Source organism: Muntiacus reevesi, chromosome 3 (genome assembly GCF_963930625.1).
Source record: "Muntiacus reevesi chromosome 3, mMunRee1.1, whole genome shotgun sequence".
Classification (NCBI taxonomy): domain Eukaryota; kingdom Metazoa; phylum Chordata; class Mammalia; order Artiodactyla; family Cervidae; genus Muntiacus; species Muntiacus reevesi.
Window position 1 is genome coordinate 57,633,518 of NC_089251.1, and position 16,480 is coordinate 57,649,997.

At 47.2% G+C, this 16,480-nt stretch overlaps 1 protein-coding gene across 5 annotated transcripts in view; it reads right to left on the reverse strand.

The window, feature by feature from the left end:
• Positions 1-7,070, reverse strand: part of CHCHD5 (coiled-coil-helix-coiled-coil-helix domain containing 5) — a 46,645-nt gene extending 39,575 nt beyond the window's left edge. The window contains exons 1-4 of one of the 5 annotated variants that reach the window (XM_065929197.1): positions 6,908-7,064; positions 5,208-5,348; positions 4,960-5,125; positions 1,262-1,438 (exon numbers count right to left, since the gene is read on the reverse strand). In XM_065929197.1, coding sequence (XP_065785269.1) covers positions 1,415-1,438; positions 4,960-5,125; positions 5,208-5,348; positions 6,908-6,909 — 333 coding nt within the window. In that variant the 5' untranslated portion in view covers positions 6,910-7,064 and the 3' untranslated portion in view covers positions 1,262-1,414. Of the gene's footprint in view, positions 1-1,261; positions 1,439-4,959; positions 5,126-5,207; positions 5,349-6,907 lie in introns of those variants that run through there. The other 4 variants (XM_065929198.1, XM_065929195.1, XM_065929196.1 and 1 more) reach the window with 4 other exon arrangements.
• Positions 7,071-16,480: the final 9,410 nt, after the last annotated feature.

The window sequence follows — 16,480 nt, forward strand, 5'->3', positions numbered from 1 at the left end:
AGGATCTGGTCAGCACTGTGACATGAGTCCCCTCAAAAGAGGAATAACTTATCTGAATAGTGAAGCTGGATGTAGGCTCTGGACTCGCTCTCTCCTGCACACCTGCCCATCTACCCTCTGCCCTTTAGGACTTGCCTCTGCAGGAAGACGGATCAACCAGCTATGCCTGTGGAGCCTGTGATCCTGAAAACAAACACAGAGAAGCTGCAGTAGCCACAGCTGGCACCTACCCATCCCCTGAGCACACTCTCCTGTGTGCTGAAGGCTGCTCACTGCATTCCTTGCTGCCCTCTGCTCAGGGTTCTTCTGCTGGTGGGAGGGCACCTGACCACATACCAGGTAGTCAATGCCTGTGAAAACATCCCTCAATGTCAGATGGGAAGCTGGTGTACATACACCCCAATTTCCTTGCCCCTGGGAAGGGGAAACTGAGGGATGTTCTTTGCTATCTCCCAGAAGTCCCAGGTGGGACAGAGCCTCAGGAAAAATTGACTTGATGATGCACCTTTTATCGGCTGCTTTCCTGTCTACTACCCACTGGTGTTTCTGGAATCACGCCCCCCAGACACTACCTGCATTCACATTCACTCTGTTAGACCCTTTATTGTCATTGTTTTAATTGCTCAGTCATGTCTTGACTCTTTTGAGACCCCATGGACTGTAGCCTACCAGGTTCCTCTGTCCATGGGATTTTCCAGGCAAGAATACTGGAGTGGGTTGCCATTTCCTTCTCCAAGGAATCTTCCTGACCCAGGGATTGAACCAGTGTCTCCTACATTGGCAGGAGGATTCTTTACCACTGAGCCAAGGAAGCCAGGGTTAGACCCTGGAAGGATGGAAACCACGACAGAAAAGAAGTCCAGGGTGGCAAACCCTAAGCCACATCCTTCAATGCAGATGTTTTCAATACAAAAGCAAGTATTTTCACCTACACTGCCTCATGTCCGTGTCTATCACCCAGCTGGTTCTGAACTCAGGAGGCAAGGAGGTATGCTATTTATTGTCCCCAAAGCCTCAAGGAAACACTCAGTGAAGACTTGGTAAATGCTAGAGTTAAAGGGAGAGAGAGCTCTTCTCCATATCTGTGCAGCAGGAACCAGGAGACGGACGTTGGCAGAGTTGAGGACAGAAGAGGGGTTGTCTTAACCCTGGTGAACAGTTGGCGTGGCTTGGTCGGTGCCCCAGGACCCCTTTGGTACACGAGGTTAAGGTGGGGAAACGGGACCCCCTCAAGTGCTGAAGGCAGGACTCAAGCCTGGTATACAGTCTTTATACAGTCTTTATTGTGAATCTTGATGTCCAGGGAAGCCAGGCCCACATCAGGGCCCTCAGGACTCCACCTGGCCATTCTTCAGGGGCGGGGACATCCTGTGGCCAACCACTCATGTCCAGTTTTCCTACAATCCGAGGGTCCTCAGGAGGCAGGAAGTGGGTGTGCCTGAGGAAAAAAAGACACCAGCATCTACCAGCACCTCTAGTGTGCCTGGCTGGCCCTGGGACCATGCTGGGGAGACTGTAGACACAGCAAAGGCTGCCCTGGCAGAGCTCACACTGGAGGGAAAGGGTGTCGGGTGATGACCTCAGCTGTCTGTCACGTGAACAACTCAGGAGCAGGGAACTGTCACTGGGGGCAGAAACGCAGCGTTCTGTTGGGTTTACAGAGGACCTGCTGTGTACATACAGGATTGTGACAGGTTCCAGGGACCCAGCAGTGGAGGCAGACACACATCTCTGACTCCAGGGAGGGACAGATAACAAGTGAACAAAAATTTGTCAGCTGATAAATCCCATGAAGAAAACTATGGACTTCCCCAGTGGTTCAGTGGTTAACAGTCTGCACTTCCAGCTTCCACTGCAGGGGGTACGGGTTCAATCCCGAGTCAGGGAACTAAGATTCCACATGCCTCTCAGACAAAAAAAAAAACAAACAAACAGAAAATGGAAAGAAAAGACAAAATAACTACATCAGGGTGAAGAGCAGAGGTGTGTGGTGTGTGTGTATGGGGGTACAAGTAGCACTTTATGCTGTCAGCTAAGCTAACACGAGATGTCTTTATACCATGTTGTACTAAATGAGCCTGTGCATTTGCTATTTTGGAGACCAGAGGATACAGGAGGCCTGAATCTCAATGCCTCCAATCAAAGAGGAAAAGCTACAACTGGGATGTTAAAACAGGGAAGGAGGGACACTGAGGAGGAGCTGGGTGTGGGGTTAATTACTTTGAGTGCACTGGAGAACCACCTGGCTTTAAAGGAGCAGATGTGACCCAATTTATGTTCCTCTGGATATCGCTTATGTGTGGAATCTGAAAAATGGTACAAATGAACTTATTTACAGAACTGAAATAGACTCACAGATGCAGAAAACAAACTTATGGTTACCAGGAGGAAAAGGGAAGGGGGGTATAAATTGAAATAGATTGTGTGTACACACGTGTATACACACACACACACACACACACACACACACACACATACACGAAAAAAATCAGTGATAGTCGCTCAGTTGGTCCAACTCTTTGCAACCCCATAGACTGGCTCCTCTGTCCATGGAATTCTCCAGCCAAGGCTATTGGAGTGGGTTGCCATTCCCTCCTCCAGGGGATCTTTTCGACCAGGGATTGAACCTCTGTGTCTCCTGCATTGCAGGCAGATTCTTTACTGTCTGAGCCACCAGGGAAGCCCATATACATATATATATATATATATATATATGAATGAAACAGATAACCTACTGCATAACACAAAGAACTCTGCTCAATACTCTGTGATAACCTATTTGAGAAAAGAATCTAAAAAAGCATGGATATATGTTGATGTATAACAGATTCACTTTGCTGTGCAGCAGAAAGTAACACAACACTGTAAGCCAATTACATATCAATGATAATTAAAAAAACAAATAAATAAAAAGCTCGTATGGCTTCAAGGGGAGAGTAGACTTGAGGAGCAGGGCAGGGTGACCACAGGAAGATGAGGGAGAGGCTTGGTTGCTAACTCAGGGAGGGAGGGAGGGAGGAACTAGCCCTGAGATGGGAAGATGAGGTCTTTGGTCAGATGCCCAAAACTTGAAAGAAACGTCACCAACATATGATTAATAAACTAGTATAAATAGTATGCAGTCCTCACTGAATATTTTTTGGAAAGAATTAAGTCTGTCTCACAGATGACTCAATTAGGATTTGAACTCATCTCTGCCTTATGAAAAAAACCCACTGACTACAGGATCTGGTAGAAGGGCAGCTCTGAGTCTTTAGCAAAGAACTCCTCTGAAACTGGCAATAGGAGGGAAGCAGTTACAAGGGGTAAAATATAAGCCATAGTGGAAGGAGCTCAGGGATCCTGGGAGGATAGAGATAGGCCACAAGGGGAGGTTTCCTGAGAGAGGGAACATCTAAGCTGGAAATGGAATGAGTCAGATGGAGTAGGAAAGGGCAGTCCAGGCAGAAACAGTGAGACAGAAGCCTGGAAACAGGTGAGTTTAATGGGCATTTGAATAACTGCAGGTTCACTGGGGTGAGAACACAGGGCTTGAGGGGAATGTGGGGAGAGGGATGGTCAGAGGCCACATTCTGCAGGGCCCTGGAGGCTGTGCCAGAGTGGGGGAGGAGGGGTAGACTAGACCTGGTCAACATAAGAGCCATGAAAAGGTTTTTTTCATTTTATTATTGAAGTATAATTGCTTTACAATGTTGTGTTAGTTTCTGCTATACAACAAAGTGAATCAGCTATATATATACACCTATACACCCTCCTTCTTGAGCCTCCTTCCCACTCCCCCATGAAAAGGTTTCTAAGTAAAGAGGTACATTATCAGATTTCCTCTGGAATCACCCTGGGATCATCACAGAGAATGGATTGAAAGAGCTAAGACAGAGCATGGAAGTCCAAGAGAAGGCTTCTCTTCTGGGTTCAAGAAGAGAAGATGGTACCCCAAGAACTGAGAGAGGGGGGCAAATGAAGGGGGATTGAGAGGGAACTGGTGAAAGATCTGACTTTTACCTTCAGAGCTCGCAGTCCAGTGGAGGAGACAGTAAACATCTAAACCACCATTTCTCAACTTTTCTTTTTTTAAGGTTACTGCTCCCCCCAACCCAAGGAGTCTTTTTGAACATTCAAAAAAAAAAAGCACCCATCCATGATATTTTAATACCATAGATATATTGTGCATCTGCTTATGTACTATATACATTAAAACCAGTTATGATTTTTTTGCCCCATCCCTGCAAAGCTGAAAGGCAGTGAGGAGGAGAGACAGGGGGCATGGGTAAGGGCGGAGGCAGATGGGGTCAGCCTGGAAAAGAACACAGAGAACCAGCAGAGAGCTGGGATTCTGTTCTCAATGTGGATGGGAAGCTGCTGAAGAACTTTAGACAAAGATGTAATGTGATTAGTTTTCAGTTTTTAAATGTTCTCTCTGGCTACTGCATGGAGACAAGGTAAGAGGGGGGCTTCCCTGTGGTTCAGTGGTTGAGAAACCACCTTGCAATGCGAGGGACACCAGTTCGCTCCCTGATCCAGGAAGATCCCACATGCTGTGGAGCAACAAAGCCTGTGGGCCACAACTACTGAGCTTGTGCTCAAGAGCTTGGGAGCCACAACTACTGAGCCCATGCGCTGCAACTACTGAAGCCCGAACATCTAGAGCCTGTGCTCTGTAACAAGGCAACAAGAGAAGCAACAACCACCACCAAAACCTTAAAAAAAAAAAGAAAATCTTTAGAAAGGTAAGAGGGGATTCAGGGAGACCAGGGAGAAGGCTGGGGCAGGTCTCCTGGTGGTGGAGGTGGCTGGACTAAAGCAGGGGCAATGGAAGCGGTGAGAGAGGACTGTGTTCTGATGACCTGGGGTCAGGATGCATGGTGAAGCTCTGTGTGGGGCAGAGGGTGACTCCCTGGTCTTTACTCTGAGCAACCAGAAGGATGACAGGGTGGGATGAACTGCTGAGCCTCAGCTTACCTCCAGGGTGGAGGGTCTGTGCGTCGGCTGCACCTGCTCCGCACACTGCAGGAATCGGCGCACGTGCTCCGCACAGTTGCCCACGGCGGCTTCATTCTGTCGAAGACATTCCTCAAAGGCCTTGAAAGGCTCCAAACAGGCCTGGCGGATCTGACGGATGATTGGGCTGTGGGATGCAGGGCATTTCAAGCCAGGGAGACTTCCACGCCGCTGCCCACCCCCATTGTCCCGTACTAGCCCACACTCACTGGGCGGACGTGCACTGGGCAATGCTCATCTTAAGGTGGTGACAGTCTCGCTGCCACGACTCCGGCTTGGCTGCCACACACTGGCCATACTGCTCCAGCTCCCGGCCGCAGTAGCGAGCAGTGATCTCCAGGGCTGCCTGCCTGTGGGACATAATACACTAGGAAAATTCCAGGCAGAAGGCAAGAAAGGGAGTACTCAGGGGCAGGCACTTGGCCCATTTTGTTCACGGCTGTACCCACTGGAAAAAACACTGGGGGCTGTACCCTCAGTGTTCAGTACGTAGTGAGTGTTCAAAAATCATTTGTTGAATAAATGAAAGTGTATGTGTGTACCATCCCATTTTAGATACTGTAGAAGACAAGCTATTAATGTCTCTTGTACCAATGCATCCAATAAAAACATTAAGACACAACAGAATAACTGAAAAAACTGCCTATAGTTTTACTGTTCAAGTATTCATACTTGTACACTGCTTTTAGCTATTACCACTAGGAAAGAAAAAGCAAGATCATTTCTAAACCTAAACTAAAATTTAAAATTCTGTTCTTAAAGACTTTCTGAAAAGAAATGACACTACATGTTCTTACTGTCACATCAAAAAGATGGTTCTGCTTGTTTGTGACCTTTCCTAAGTTAATAAACAATAAATAAGAAACACTTTTTAAAAAAGGGAGGTAGTTCTGATCAGAGTCAGGAGTGGGACTGGGGTTGGGTAAATCTGAAAGTCTGAAGATTCCTGGAAAAGGGCCAAGGAGTAGAGAATTAAGCAGGCTGGAAGCTTCTGGGGAGATAGTGAAGGCCCTGGAAAAAAAAGTTGGATTATCTAAGGCAGGTTTTAAGGGTCCTGGAAGAAGGGTCTTGGGGAGTCCCAGCAACCCCCAGTTTAGGCCTGAAAATCATGCAGAGAAGTCTTAGGGCCTTAGGACTAACACCTAGAGTTCTCTGAGAGAACCTGGGAGCAGTAAATGAGTGTGAAGGCCCTAAAAGTGAGGTTTAGAGGTCCAAGGGGTGACTTCTTGGGTCCTGGGGAAGGGTCTCTTGACCAGAGGGTCTTAGGGATGAGGCCTGAAGACAGGGGTACTGAAAGTGAGACTTGAAGCCCTGGGGCGGATTTTGTGGTCCTGGGGAAAGCCTCAGGGTCCTAGGGGCATGACCTGGAGGCCATGGCTGAGGCCGAGGCTCTGGGGTAAATCTGGAGGGTTCTACAATTGAGCTTTTCCCAGTTTCAGGAACACATCCTGGAAATCCAGAGTGAGATGAGAGGTGTCTAGGAACAAGTCTGTGGGCCTTATAGGTTAAATCTGAAGTACTGGACAGATCTGAAAGGTTCAACAGGTACGGTCAGATAATCCAGGGGGAGGAATATGGAGCTCTAAGGACAGGTTTATTAAAAGTCCTAGAGCTCCTGAGACACTCCGGAGTGGTAGGGTTACAAGGTAAGTGACCAGACCTGGGGTTTCAGAGGCAAAGTTTGGGGTGTTAAGAGACTGGACCCGAAAGAGGAGTGGAATTTAAACGCTCAGAGGGCTCTATGAACACGCAGAGAACTAGGGCCTGTGAAGGACTGAGCTGAACCCTGAGGCTCGAATCTTCAGAGAACAGGGAAGTCAGTCCTTCCCGGTGTTCTGGCCTAACTCCAGAACACTGGGAAGAGGAGGAGTACAGGGGTAGGTACGGAGTAGGCGCTCCAGCTACTCACATCCTGAGGCCGATGCTGGAGGAGGATCAATGAGGGAGAATAGTCCCGCCTTTTCCGATATCAAGTTGTCATGGCGGCGCCCAGCCCAGCCTCCTTGACTTGTAGTTTCGGTCGGTCGCAAAGCAGAAGGTCCCTTCCCATCAGGCCCAAACAGTCATGGTGGCGCCCTGCGTAGCGACTTCCGCCTCCGGCAGGCTGGGGTACTTGACGCCCTTCTGTTTCCGGCTTGCCCTGGTTGCGTGAGGAATTCCCCGGAAGTACTTGGAGGTATCGCGGTACCTCCGCCATACTGGGAATGCCGTGCCGGTTTGCGAGACGCCGGGAGTTCGCTGCCGCCGATCGCTCTCTAAGCCTCCCGATTGGAGCTGGTGGCGAGCGGCTTCCGCTGCTGCGACCCCTCAACATGCTGCTGTTCGCTGCTTGGTTGGGCTCTGTGGCTGCCGGCTGCTGAGCGCTCGGACGCGGAACCTGTCCCCTGAGGCCGCGCTGCACCTTCTGTCTGCGCATGCGGACGTCCGCTACTACGGAGGCTGGTCCTGCGCTTGGCCGAGTGGGCGGGAAAGGCGAAGTCACCTTAAGAGCTGTACTAGGAGACCTGGAAGTCTCCTTTACTCAAGCTGGGTTACCCAGGCCTTGACCACTACCCAGGGCATTTACACTTGAATCTAAGGACGGACTTGAGTTTTCATCTCGGTTCTCTGCCGCCATGGGGGAGTTAGTTACTTCTCTGTAATTCTTCATGTTATGACTACTTCCGCCTCCTCGGTGTGTCTTCAGGTGTGGAGGCTCTGTGTGAGTAATCCCTTGGTTAGACAATTGAGTATCAGTCCTGCTGTCTCGTACACAGAGGTGTTCCCAGCCAAAATGAATGTAAAATGCAGTTAATCATAATGTCTAAAAGAAATAATAGTCGTTTGTGAGCAAGTGACAATTGCTTGGGCTTCTCTGGTGGTTCAGCGGTTAAGAATTCACCTGCAATGTAGGAGACCCAGGTTTGATCCCTGGGTCAGGAAGATCCCCGGGAGGAGGGCACAGCAACCCATTCCAGTATTCTTGCCTGCAGAATCTCACGGATAGAGGAGCCTGGCCGGCCACAGCCCACGGGTCGCAAAGAGTCGGACACACTGAGCAACTGAGTGATGCACACGTTTAGCATGCCTGACAGTTATTTGAGTTTCCGAATGTTACCCAGCTGAAACAGCACAGTTCAGATGGAACTGGGACCTATGGACTGGGATTTTAACCCACTGTCTTTTTTTTTTTTTTTTAACCCACTGTCTTTTAAACTCACCTGGTCTCAGGACTTAATGAAGCTAAAGTTCCTTATGTCTCTTCACAGAAATAATTCATTAAGAGACAAAGTGTTAAGTAGAGTTATTTCCAGAGATGCACACTCTATAAGCAGAATGCGATCCCTCAAAACGGGAGAGCAGCCCTGAAATATGGGGTGGTTAATTTTGGAGGGCTGGGTAATTTCTTAGGCTAAGGAGTAGGAGGATATTCCAACTATTTGGGGGAACGGGTTGGGGATTAGGCCATTGCCCACTTTTTGCCCTCTTGTGGTCTCCCTTAAAACTGTCATGGGGCTTCCCAGGTGGCGCTAGTGGTAAAGAGTCTGCCTGCAATTCAGGAAACGCCGGTTCCATCCCTGGGTTGGGAAGATCCTCTGGAGGAGGACATGGCAACCCACTGCAGTATTCTTTCCTGGAGAATCCCATGGACAGAGGAGCCTGGTGGGCTACAGTCCATGGGGTCACAGATGGAGAGACAGGACCGAAGCGACTGAGCACAGAACTGTCACGGTGCCAGTGGGGTGTCATTTGCATGTGCTAATGTATTTACGGTGAGTGTATCATGGGGCTCAAAGTCTACTGAACGTTGAATTCCTCCCTTTTGGGGTTAATTGGTTCTAACCGGTTTTTGTTATACCGACAACACTATGCTGTTCTTTTAATTTTTGGCCTCAACACACAGCTTGCAGCATCTTAGTTCCCCAACCGACCAGGGACAGAACTTCTTGGGCCCTTGGCAGTGAAAACACCCAAGTCCTAACCGCTGGACCATGAGGAAATTCCCAGGGAATGGGTTTTAAAGACAGGGTGAGGGAGGGGGTTGTGGGCTGTGTGATCAGTTCTGGACATTCTTCTCATTGGTTAGTGGTGAAGTAACCAGGAGTCAGCATCGTCAGCCTTCTGGTTCCAACCAGTCTGGGTTCCATATGCCTCAACCTGGTGTGGGTTTTGGTGTCTGCGAAACAGCTCAAAGGGTACGTCTCAGAATATTGACTATAGCCACGAGGAGGAACTAAAGGTCCTTGGCTTTGTTTAGTGGCTAAGCAGTTTTGTCTTGTTTGACTGTTACCCTTTCTGCTTTTTCTCACTTCTCTGATTAAATTTTCTCTTTGGAAATTGGGGAAGACATACAAGGCTAAAGGTTTACTACAGACAAGAGGCAGGTAGAGAACATGGGGAGGGAGGTCTGTTCTGAGAAGGCCCCATGGCATCCTGCTTGGTTGCAAATGTGTGCGACTGTAAAATGGGGATGATGACAGTGACATTTTTCACATAAGACATGGTGCATGTGAGCAGTTTAGCACGAAGCCTGGAAGAGTGGAAGGGAACAGCATCAGCATCTCTTCTCTTTGGCTTCAGATGTAGGCTAAAGTCTCAGATTTCTCCCCTCCTGGGAGAATGAAATCTTAAGCTGTTCCATGGCCTCTCCCTGAGTCTTATCCCAAAGTCTAGGTAATAGCTTCCTCCCAGGAACGGGTTCAAATGGCTGGGCTTCTAAGTAGGTACGATGGAGACCTCAGCAGGAGAACTGCACCCCCACTCCCCACCCTGGCCCCCTTGGGAGTGTGACATTCACGCTTCCAAACTTCTAGTTGCCTTTGTGGCTCAAGAGTGTAACTGACTTCCTCTCTAGAGATCAAATGTAAGGGAGACCCAAGTGATCATGGGGTTTGGAGTGAAGCAGAGCTGGGTTTGCACTTGAACTCTTGGAGAATGCTTCTCCTTGGGTTTCAGTTTCCTCATAACATGTTTCAGGATACCTTTGGAAGTAGGAACTGAGATGACATACACCAAGCACCTGGTATGGAGCACTTGGTATTCTCTCTCTATCCTCGTCAGAGTTTGTTTCTTTAGTTGCTAAGTCGCTTCTGACTCTAGGACTGCATGGACTGTGTCACAACAGGCTGCTCTGTCCTTCATTATCTCCCGGAGTTTGCTCAGATTCATGTTCATTGAGTCAGTGGTGCTGTCAAATCATCTCATCCTCTGTTGCCCCCTTCTTTTTCCTTCCATCCTTGCCAGCATCAGGGTCTTTCCCAGTGAGTCTGCTCTTCACATCAGGTAACTAAAGTATTGGCGCTTCAGCTTCCAAATCAGTCCCTGCAATGAATATTCAGGTTGATTTCCTTTAGAAATGACTAGTTTGATCTCCTTACTGTCCGAGGGTCTCTCAAGAGTTTTCTTCAGCCCCACAGTTCAAAAGCATCAAATATACAGGGTGACAATATATAACTTTGAGATACTCTTCCCAATTTTGTACCAGTGGTTCTGTGTCCGATTCTAACTATTCAGCATGGTTTAGTCACTAAGTCATGTCCAACTCTTGTGACCTCATGGACTGTAGTCCACCAGGCTCCTTGGTCCATGGAATTTCCCAGGCAAGAATACTGGAATGGGTTGTCATTTCCTTCTCCAGGGGATCTTCCTGACCCAGGGATTGAACCTGGGTCTCCCACCTTGCAGGCAAATTCATTTTGGATTGAGCCATCAGGGAAGCATAGAGCTCCTTGGAATTTCCTAAGAAATGAGAGGTATCTTTTGTTATGTTAATGAGGACCACACCTAAGGATAGGGATTGGTTGCTAGGAGAAACAACTGTGAGAACTTTCAGTCTCACCCTCCTGACTTCTGGGGAGAGGGAAGGGCCTAGAGGTTAAATGGTTACATATGACTGGTGGCTTAATTACTCATGCCTGTGTAATGCTGCTGCTGCTGCTGCTAAGTCGCTTCAGTCGTGTCCGATTCTGTGCGACCCCATAGATGGCAGCCCACCAGACTCCTCCGTCCATGGGATTTTCCAGGCAAGAGTACTGGAGTGGGTTGCCATTGCCTTCTCTGGCCTGTGTAATGAATCCTCCAGTAAAAACCCAAAAGGAAGAGGTTTGGAGAACTTGCTGGTTGATAAACACCTAAAAAGATTTGAGGAGGTGACCTGGTGGAGAGCTTGGAAGCTCCATGCCTTTTCCCCATACCTTGCCCTATGCCTCTCTTCCATCTGGCTGTTTCCAAGTGACATGCTCAGTTATATCTTGGTCCAACAGCAAGTAAAATGTTTCTGAGTTCTGTGAGCCTCTCTAGCAAATTAATCGAACACACGGAGGGTTCTGTTGAAAACTCCCATCTTCTCTAGCCAATTGGCCAGAAGCATAGGTTAGCACAGCCTGGGCTCAGGGTTGCCCCCTGAAGTTTACCTGCTTTTGGGGGGGCAAAGGAAGGCAGCCTTGGAGGACCAAGCCCTTAACCTGTGGAATCCGATGCTATCTCCCTGTAGACAGGGAAGCCCAGCCCCACGTGGTTAACAGACCCTGGTGACTAACAGAGATTCTTGAGCTTATCTTACAGCAGGAAAGGAAACAGCTTGCTAAAAAAAAGAAAAAGTTAATGTGTTCAGTGCACAGTGAGGCTAAATAAACTGAAACCTGGAAGTTTGGAGCAGCGAAAGGTTTATCGCAGGGCCAAGCAAAGAGAACGGGTAGCTTGTACTCAGAAACCCCAAACCCTCCAAAGATTTTTTTTGGGGGGGGTGTTGTTTATAGACAGTATAGGGTGAAGGCTGCAGGATGTGTGATTTTCTTTTTGTGTGTGTGTGTTACTTTCTTCTGATTGAACTTTTCTTAGTTCCTGCTTTTGCCCTCCCCTCCTCCTTAGGTGGGGAGGCCACGCGGTACAGCTTGTGGGATTTTACTTCCCTGACCCTGGATTGATCCTGGGCACATGGCAGTGAAAGCACTGAGTCCTAACCGCCGGACCACCAGGGAATTTCCCTGCTTTTGTCACTCCTTAAATAATTAATTGCTTGAGTCTTTCTCCTGAAACTTGAGAGGGCAGGGAAACTAAGGTGGATTTTTTTTTTTTTTTTTTAAGGCAGGTTGGGGAACCTGGTGGGGCCTGCAACTGGGATAGCCCTGTAGGGTTCCGCTCAGTTTCCTTAAGATTGGTTGAGACCACTGGCCCTGAAACTGGGCCTGCACAAGTGTTGGATGAATGACTTTTTGATGTCAGAGGGCTGGAAACTCCACCCTCAGATCCTGCTGATGCCTCCACCTTTGAGCAGGCATCTCATGAAGAAGCATGTAACTTGGATATCCTGTGCAGAACACCAGTTACTTCATCTTTTTCCCACCTCTGGCCGGCCACCCATCCCAGTGCCTAAGGCCACCCTGCTTCTGTATCCCATAAATATCCCAAGCCCCTTGCCTTTGGGGAGGCGGATCAGAGACTTGTTCTGCCATCTCCTCACTTGGCTGCTCTGTGAATAACTCTTTATTCACAACAAATTCTTTCTTTGTTGCAGACCCCTGGTTTGGTAACAGTAGGGTCAGAATTCAGTTGAGTTGTAGACCACCCAGCTGGTATCTGAAAAATTGGGTTGGTGGTAGAGACCTCCACCCACTGGAATTGCTGAAGAACTTTAGAGGACCTCTCGGAGAGGGTACACTGAACAAAGACCTGAGACGGGGAGAGAGGGAGCACCGGGGACAAGTGTCCCAGGAGAGAAAACAGCAAATGCAAAGGCCCTCACCTGAGGCTGGAACATGCAGGATCCATTCAAGGAGCATGAGGACAGGGCAGTTTAGCTGGAGTACAGGGAGCCACATGGTGAAAGATGAGGGAGGTCAAGGCACTACCAGGAGGCTGGATGCGTGTGGCCTTGGGGACAGTTACCAGGACTCTGGCTTTTATACTGAGTGAGGTGGTGTTTGGGGCTCCAGATTCTGTGTTTTCAGTAAGCTTCCCAAGGCAAATCTACCTGTAATAGTGTTTGGAGGATTCAGTGAGAAGCCAGAGAGGCAGAAAGGAAGCCCCTTCTTTAGGACAGTTTATCTAGAAGGGAGGTCCTAGTATTGCTGCCCTCTGCTGAGGAATGTCCTAGAAGCAGAAACACTCAAAACAGACACACAAAAACTACTCGCCCTTGAGGTGGCACTAGTAAAGAACCCCTTACCAATGTAGGGAACATGAGAGACTCGGGTTTGATTCCTGGGTCGGGAAGATCCCCTGGAGGAGGAAATAGCAACCCACTCCAGTATTCTTGTCTGGAGAATCTCATGGACAGAGGAGCCTGGCAGGTTACAGCCCCTAGGGTCACAGAGAGTCAGACATCACTGAAGGGACTGAGTACACTCACTTGAATTAATGTGGGTTAAAAAGTACCTACTTAAAAATGCAAACCCCTCTGGGCAGGGTTAATGATTACTTTCTTCTTGATAGTTTAGCTGAGAATAGCACTAAGAATTGGGAGAGTTTGAGAAGGGAGAAGGAATCAGCTGTTTGATTTTATGTGAGATTTGCCATTTCAGTGAGAAGGAAGGAGGGTGTGGTGAAAAGAAAGGCAAAGGGGGGCAGGTCGTCTGGAAGGGTATTGTCCAGGTGACTGGCCAGGGAAAGAGTGGCCTCCATTGGGCCCCTTCACCCCCTCTTCACTGATCCCAGTGTTAAACATACTGTCCCAAGGGAGGCATCTAAATTTCACTTAGAGCCCATACTATCCAACAGTGTGCTCTGTCTGGCGCCGAGCTTGGTCCTTAGACTCCTGAGGCCGTTGAACAGTCAACCACAAACTGAGGAGACAGATACATATCCTCTCACAGTTCAAGCCCGATGTTCAGAATCAGGGTGCTGGCAGGTTGATTCCTTCAGGAGACTGGGAAAATCTTCAGGCCTGTTTCCAGCTTCTGGTGGTTGTCGACAGTCCTTGGCCTTTCTCTACTAGTACTCATTCAGCCTTCACTAAAATCAACCTCCTGTGTCTCTGTGTCCTCTCCTCTTGTAAAGATACCAAGTCCCAAGCTCTAGGGGCCATGTTTGCTCACATCCTTTGCCACAGGCTGCACTGTGTATAATTGTCAGTAATTAACACTTGAAATTCAAAGGCCCTCCAGGACTGACTGGTGTGAGTGGAAGGGCAGACTGTAGTCTGCTGGCTGGTTTATTAGGCACAACTGCCTCCACCACATTTTAAATGTCAGTGCAGTGGTTTCCCCTCTAATCCTACACTGTTTCTCCCACACCACATGGCTGGGCTGGGGGTACCAGACAGGTCCCAGAAGTGTGCTCATCCCATTGCTGCTGTTATCATTGTAACATTTTCCCAGTGGGAGCAGCCCTTACCATGGAGAGAATCCCTCCAGTCACTGAAACGTGGTTTTATAATACATCACACAGTACCAGTTACAACCACTAGGTGTATGGCAGGTCTGTTTCAAGGGCACAGTTGGGTGAACAAAGTTGGCAGGATTGTTACAGCAACACTATAACATGAAGATGTGCCAAGAGAGGCAAGGGATAGGGACTTCACTGGTGGCCCAGTGGCTAAAACTTGGTTCCCAATGCAGGGGGCAGGGATCCCATCCCAGGTCTGGGGAACTGAGATCCACATGCTGCGCAGCTGGATAAAAAGAGTGATGCAGGACCCCTAACAAATCTGGGTGAGGGTGAGAAGTCTAAGGCTGTGTAAAGTAATTAGCCTCCAACTAATAAAAATAAACGGAAAAAAAAAAGAAGTCTAAGGCTGGATGTCCTCCACTTGCCCAGACAGGTGGGGCCGCGGTGCTGCCCTGTGATACACAAGACAGATGGAATCAAAAGTGGCTTCTCATTAGGAACTTAGGTGAAAGTATTTTGATTGCCTGAGGAATTGAAGGCTGAACCTATCCCGTGGATTTGTCTCTAAGTGGGCTAGATCCGGAGGTCTGGCTTCTAGCAGCACCCAGAGATGGGTATCACCAGGAGCTAAAATCTGCTATTCAATTGGGTATTTACTTCTTTGAGATACTCAAATTCTTTCATTATTCAACACTCCATTCATGGATATAAGTTACTTACTCAGTTTTATGTTTAGCCCTGTCCTCTCACTGAAGATATTTTTCTGCAAGTTGCATAACATATAATTAAATCTTTTGAATATATTTTTCCTGTAAGTAATTTTAGCTTGTTCATTAATTGAGATTATATATTTATATATATATTTACACATGAGTTTCTCACACACACATAGACCTTGTGTATACCTTCTTATCTGAGTAGGTATATTCATTTGGGTTCACCAACACTCCACTCATAGAGACATAAAACATCACTCAATGTGGCAGCTTGTTTCCGCAGACACCCAGCAACCCATTCATAGGGAAGAAATCTTTCAGTCTTGTTTCTAAATCTTCCTATTAATAGGGACAGTTACTTGTATTCTAATACTCCAGATACATGACTTGTGTTCACAAACACTTCATTCATAGATACAAACACATCACTCATTCTGATTAGATACACTTGTCATTACACCAACATTCAATTCAGAGATAAGTAAGCAGTCATTCAGCTATATCCTTGAGTAGATATATTCATTTCCATTTTAGCCACATTTTATTCCAGATTCATAGTACGTGTTATATAGATGTTTCCTTTCAGTAGACAGTTTCTTTTTTTCTTTTTGGCTGCACGTTTTGTGGAACCTTAGTTTCCTGACCAGGGATTGAACCCAGGCTTCTTGCAGTGAAAGCACGGGGTCCTAACACATGAACCATTAGGGAATTCCTGACACCTTTTTTGTTTTCTACCAACATGCCACTTAGACATATTTTCTATCACTCACTTTTGTGTATAAATCCTTCCTTTTAGTAGATACACTCATTTAGATTGACAAACCATTCATGGAGATATAAAAGATATATTCAAGTATGTATATAGAAATTTCTCTTATGCTGAAATATTTTCTTCTATATTCTATTTTCCTATTATAACTATAGATACATAGCATATAGCTGAGTTGGGTGTGTATAGCTGTTCCCACTCTACAGTAGTTTATTCCAAAAGATACTAATCATTCTTGCATTCAGATATTTCCTCAGTAAATTGTTTTATACAAACTATCCATTCATAGATGTTAATATATTTCATATCATTCCATGTTGAATATAGCTCTTTTAGATATATTTTTGTTACAGTCACGTAAGTATAAAATTCAATTTTGAGTTATATCTTTTTATGTGTTTTAGCAACCATTCACTCATAGACATGTTATATACAGATTCAATATTATCACTCCTTCAGTAAATACAGGCTTCCCTGATAACTCAGTTGGTAAAGAATCCGCCTGCAATGCTGGAAACCTGGGTTCAATCCCTGGGTTGGGAAGACTCCCTGGAGAAGGGAAAGGTTACCCACTCCTGTATTCTGGCCTGGAGAATTCCACAAAGAGTCGGACATGACTGAGCAACTTTCACTTTCAATAAAGTGTTTTTTTGTTATACAAAGACTCAGTTTCTGGAGACACACATCAATC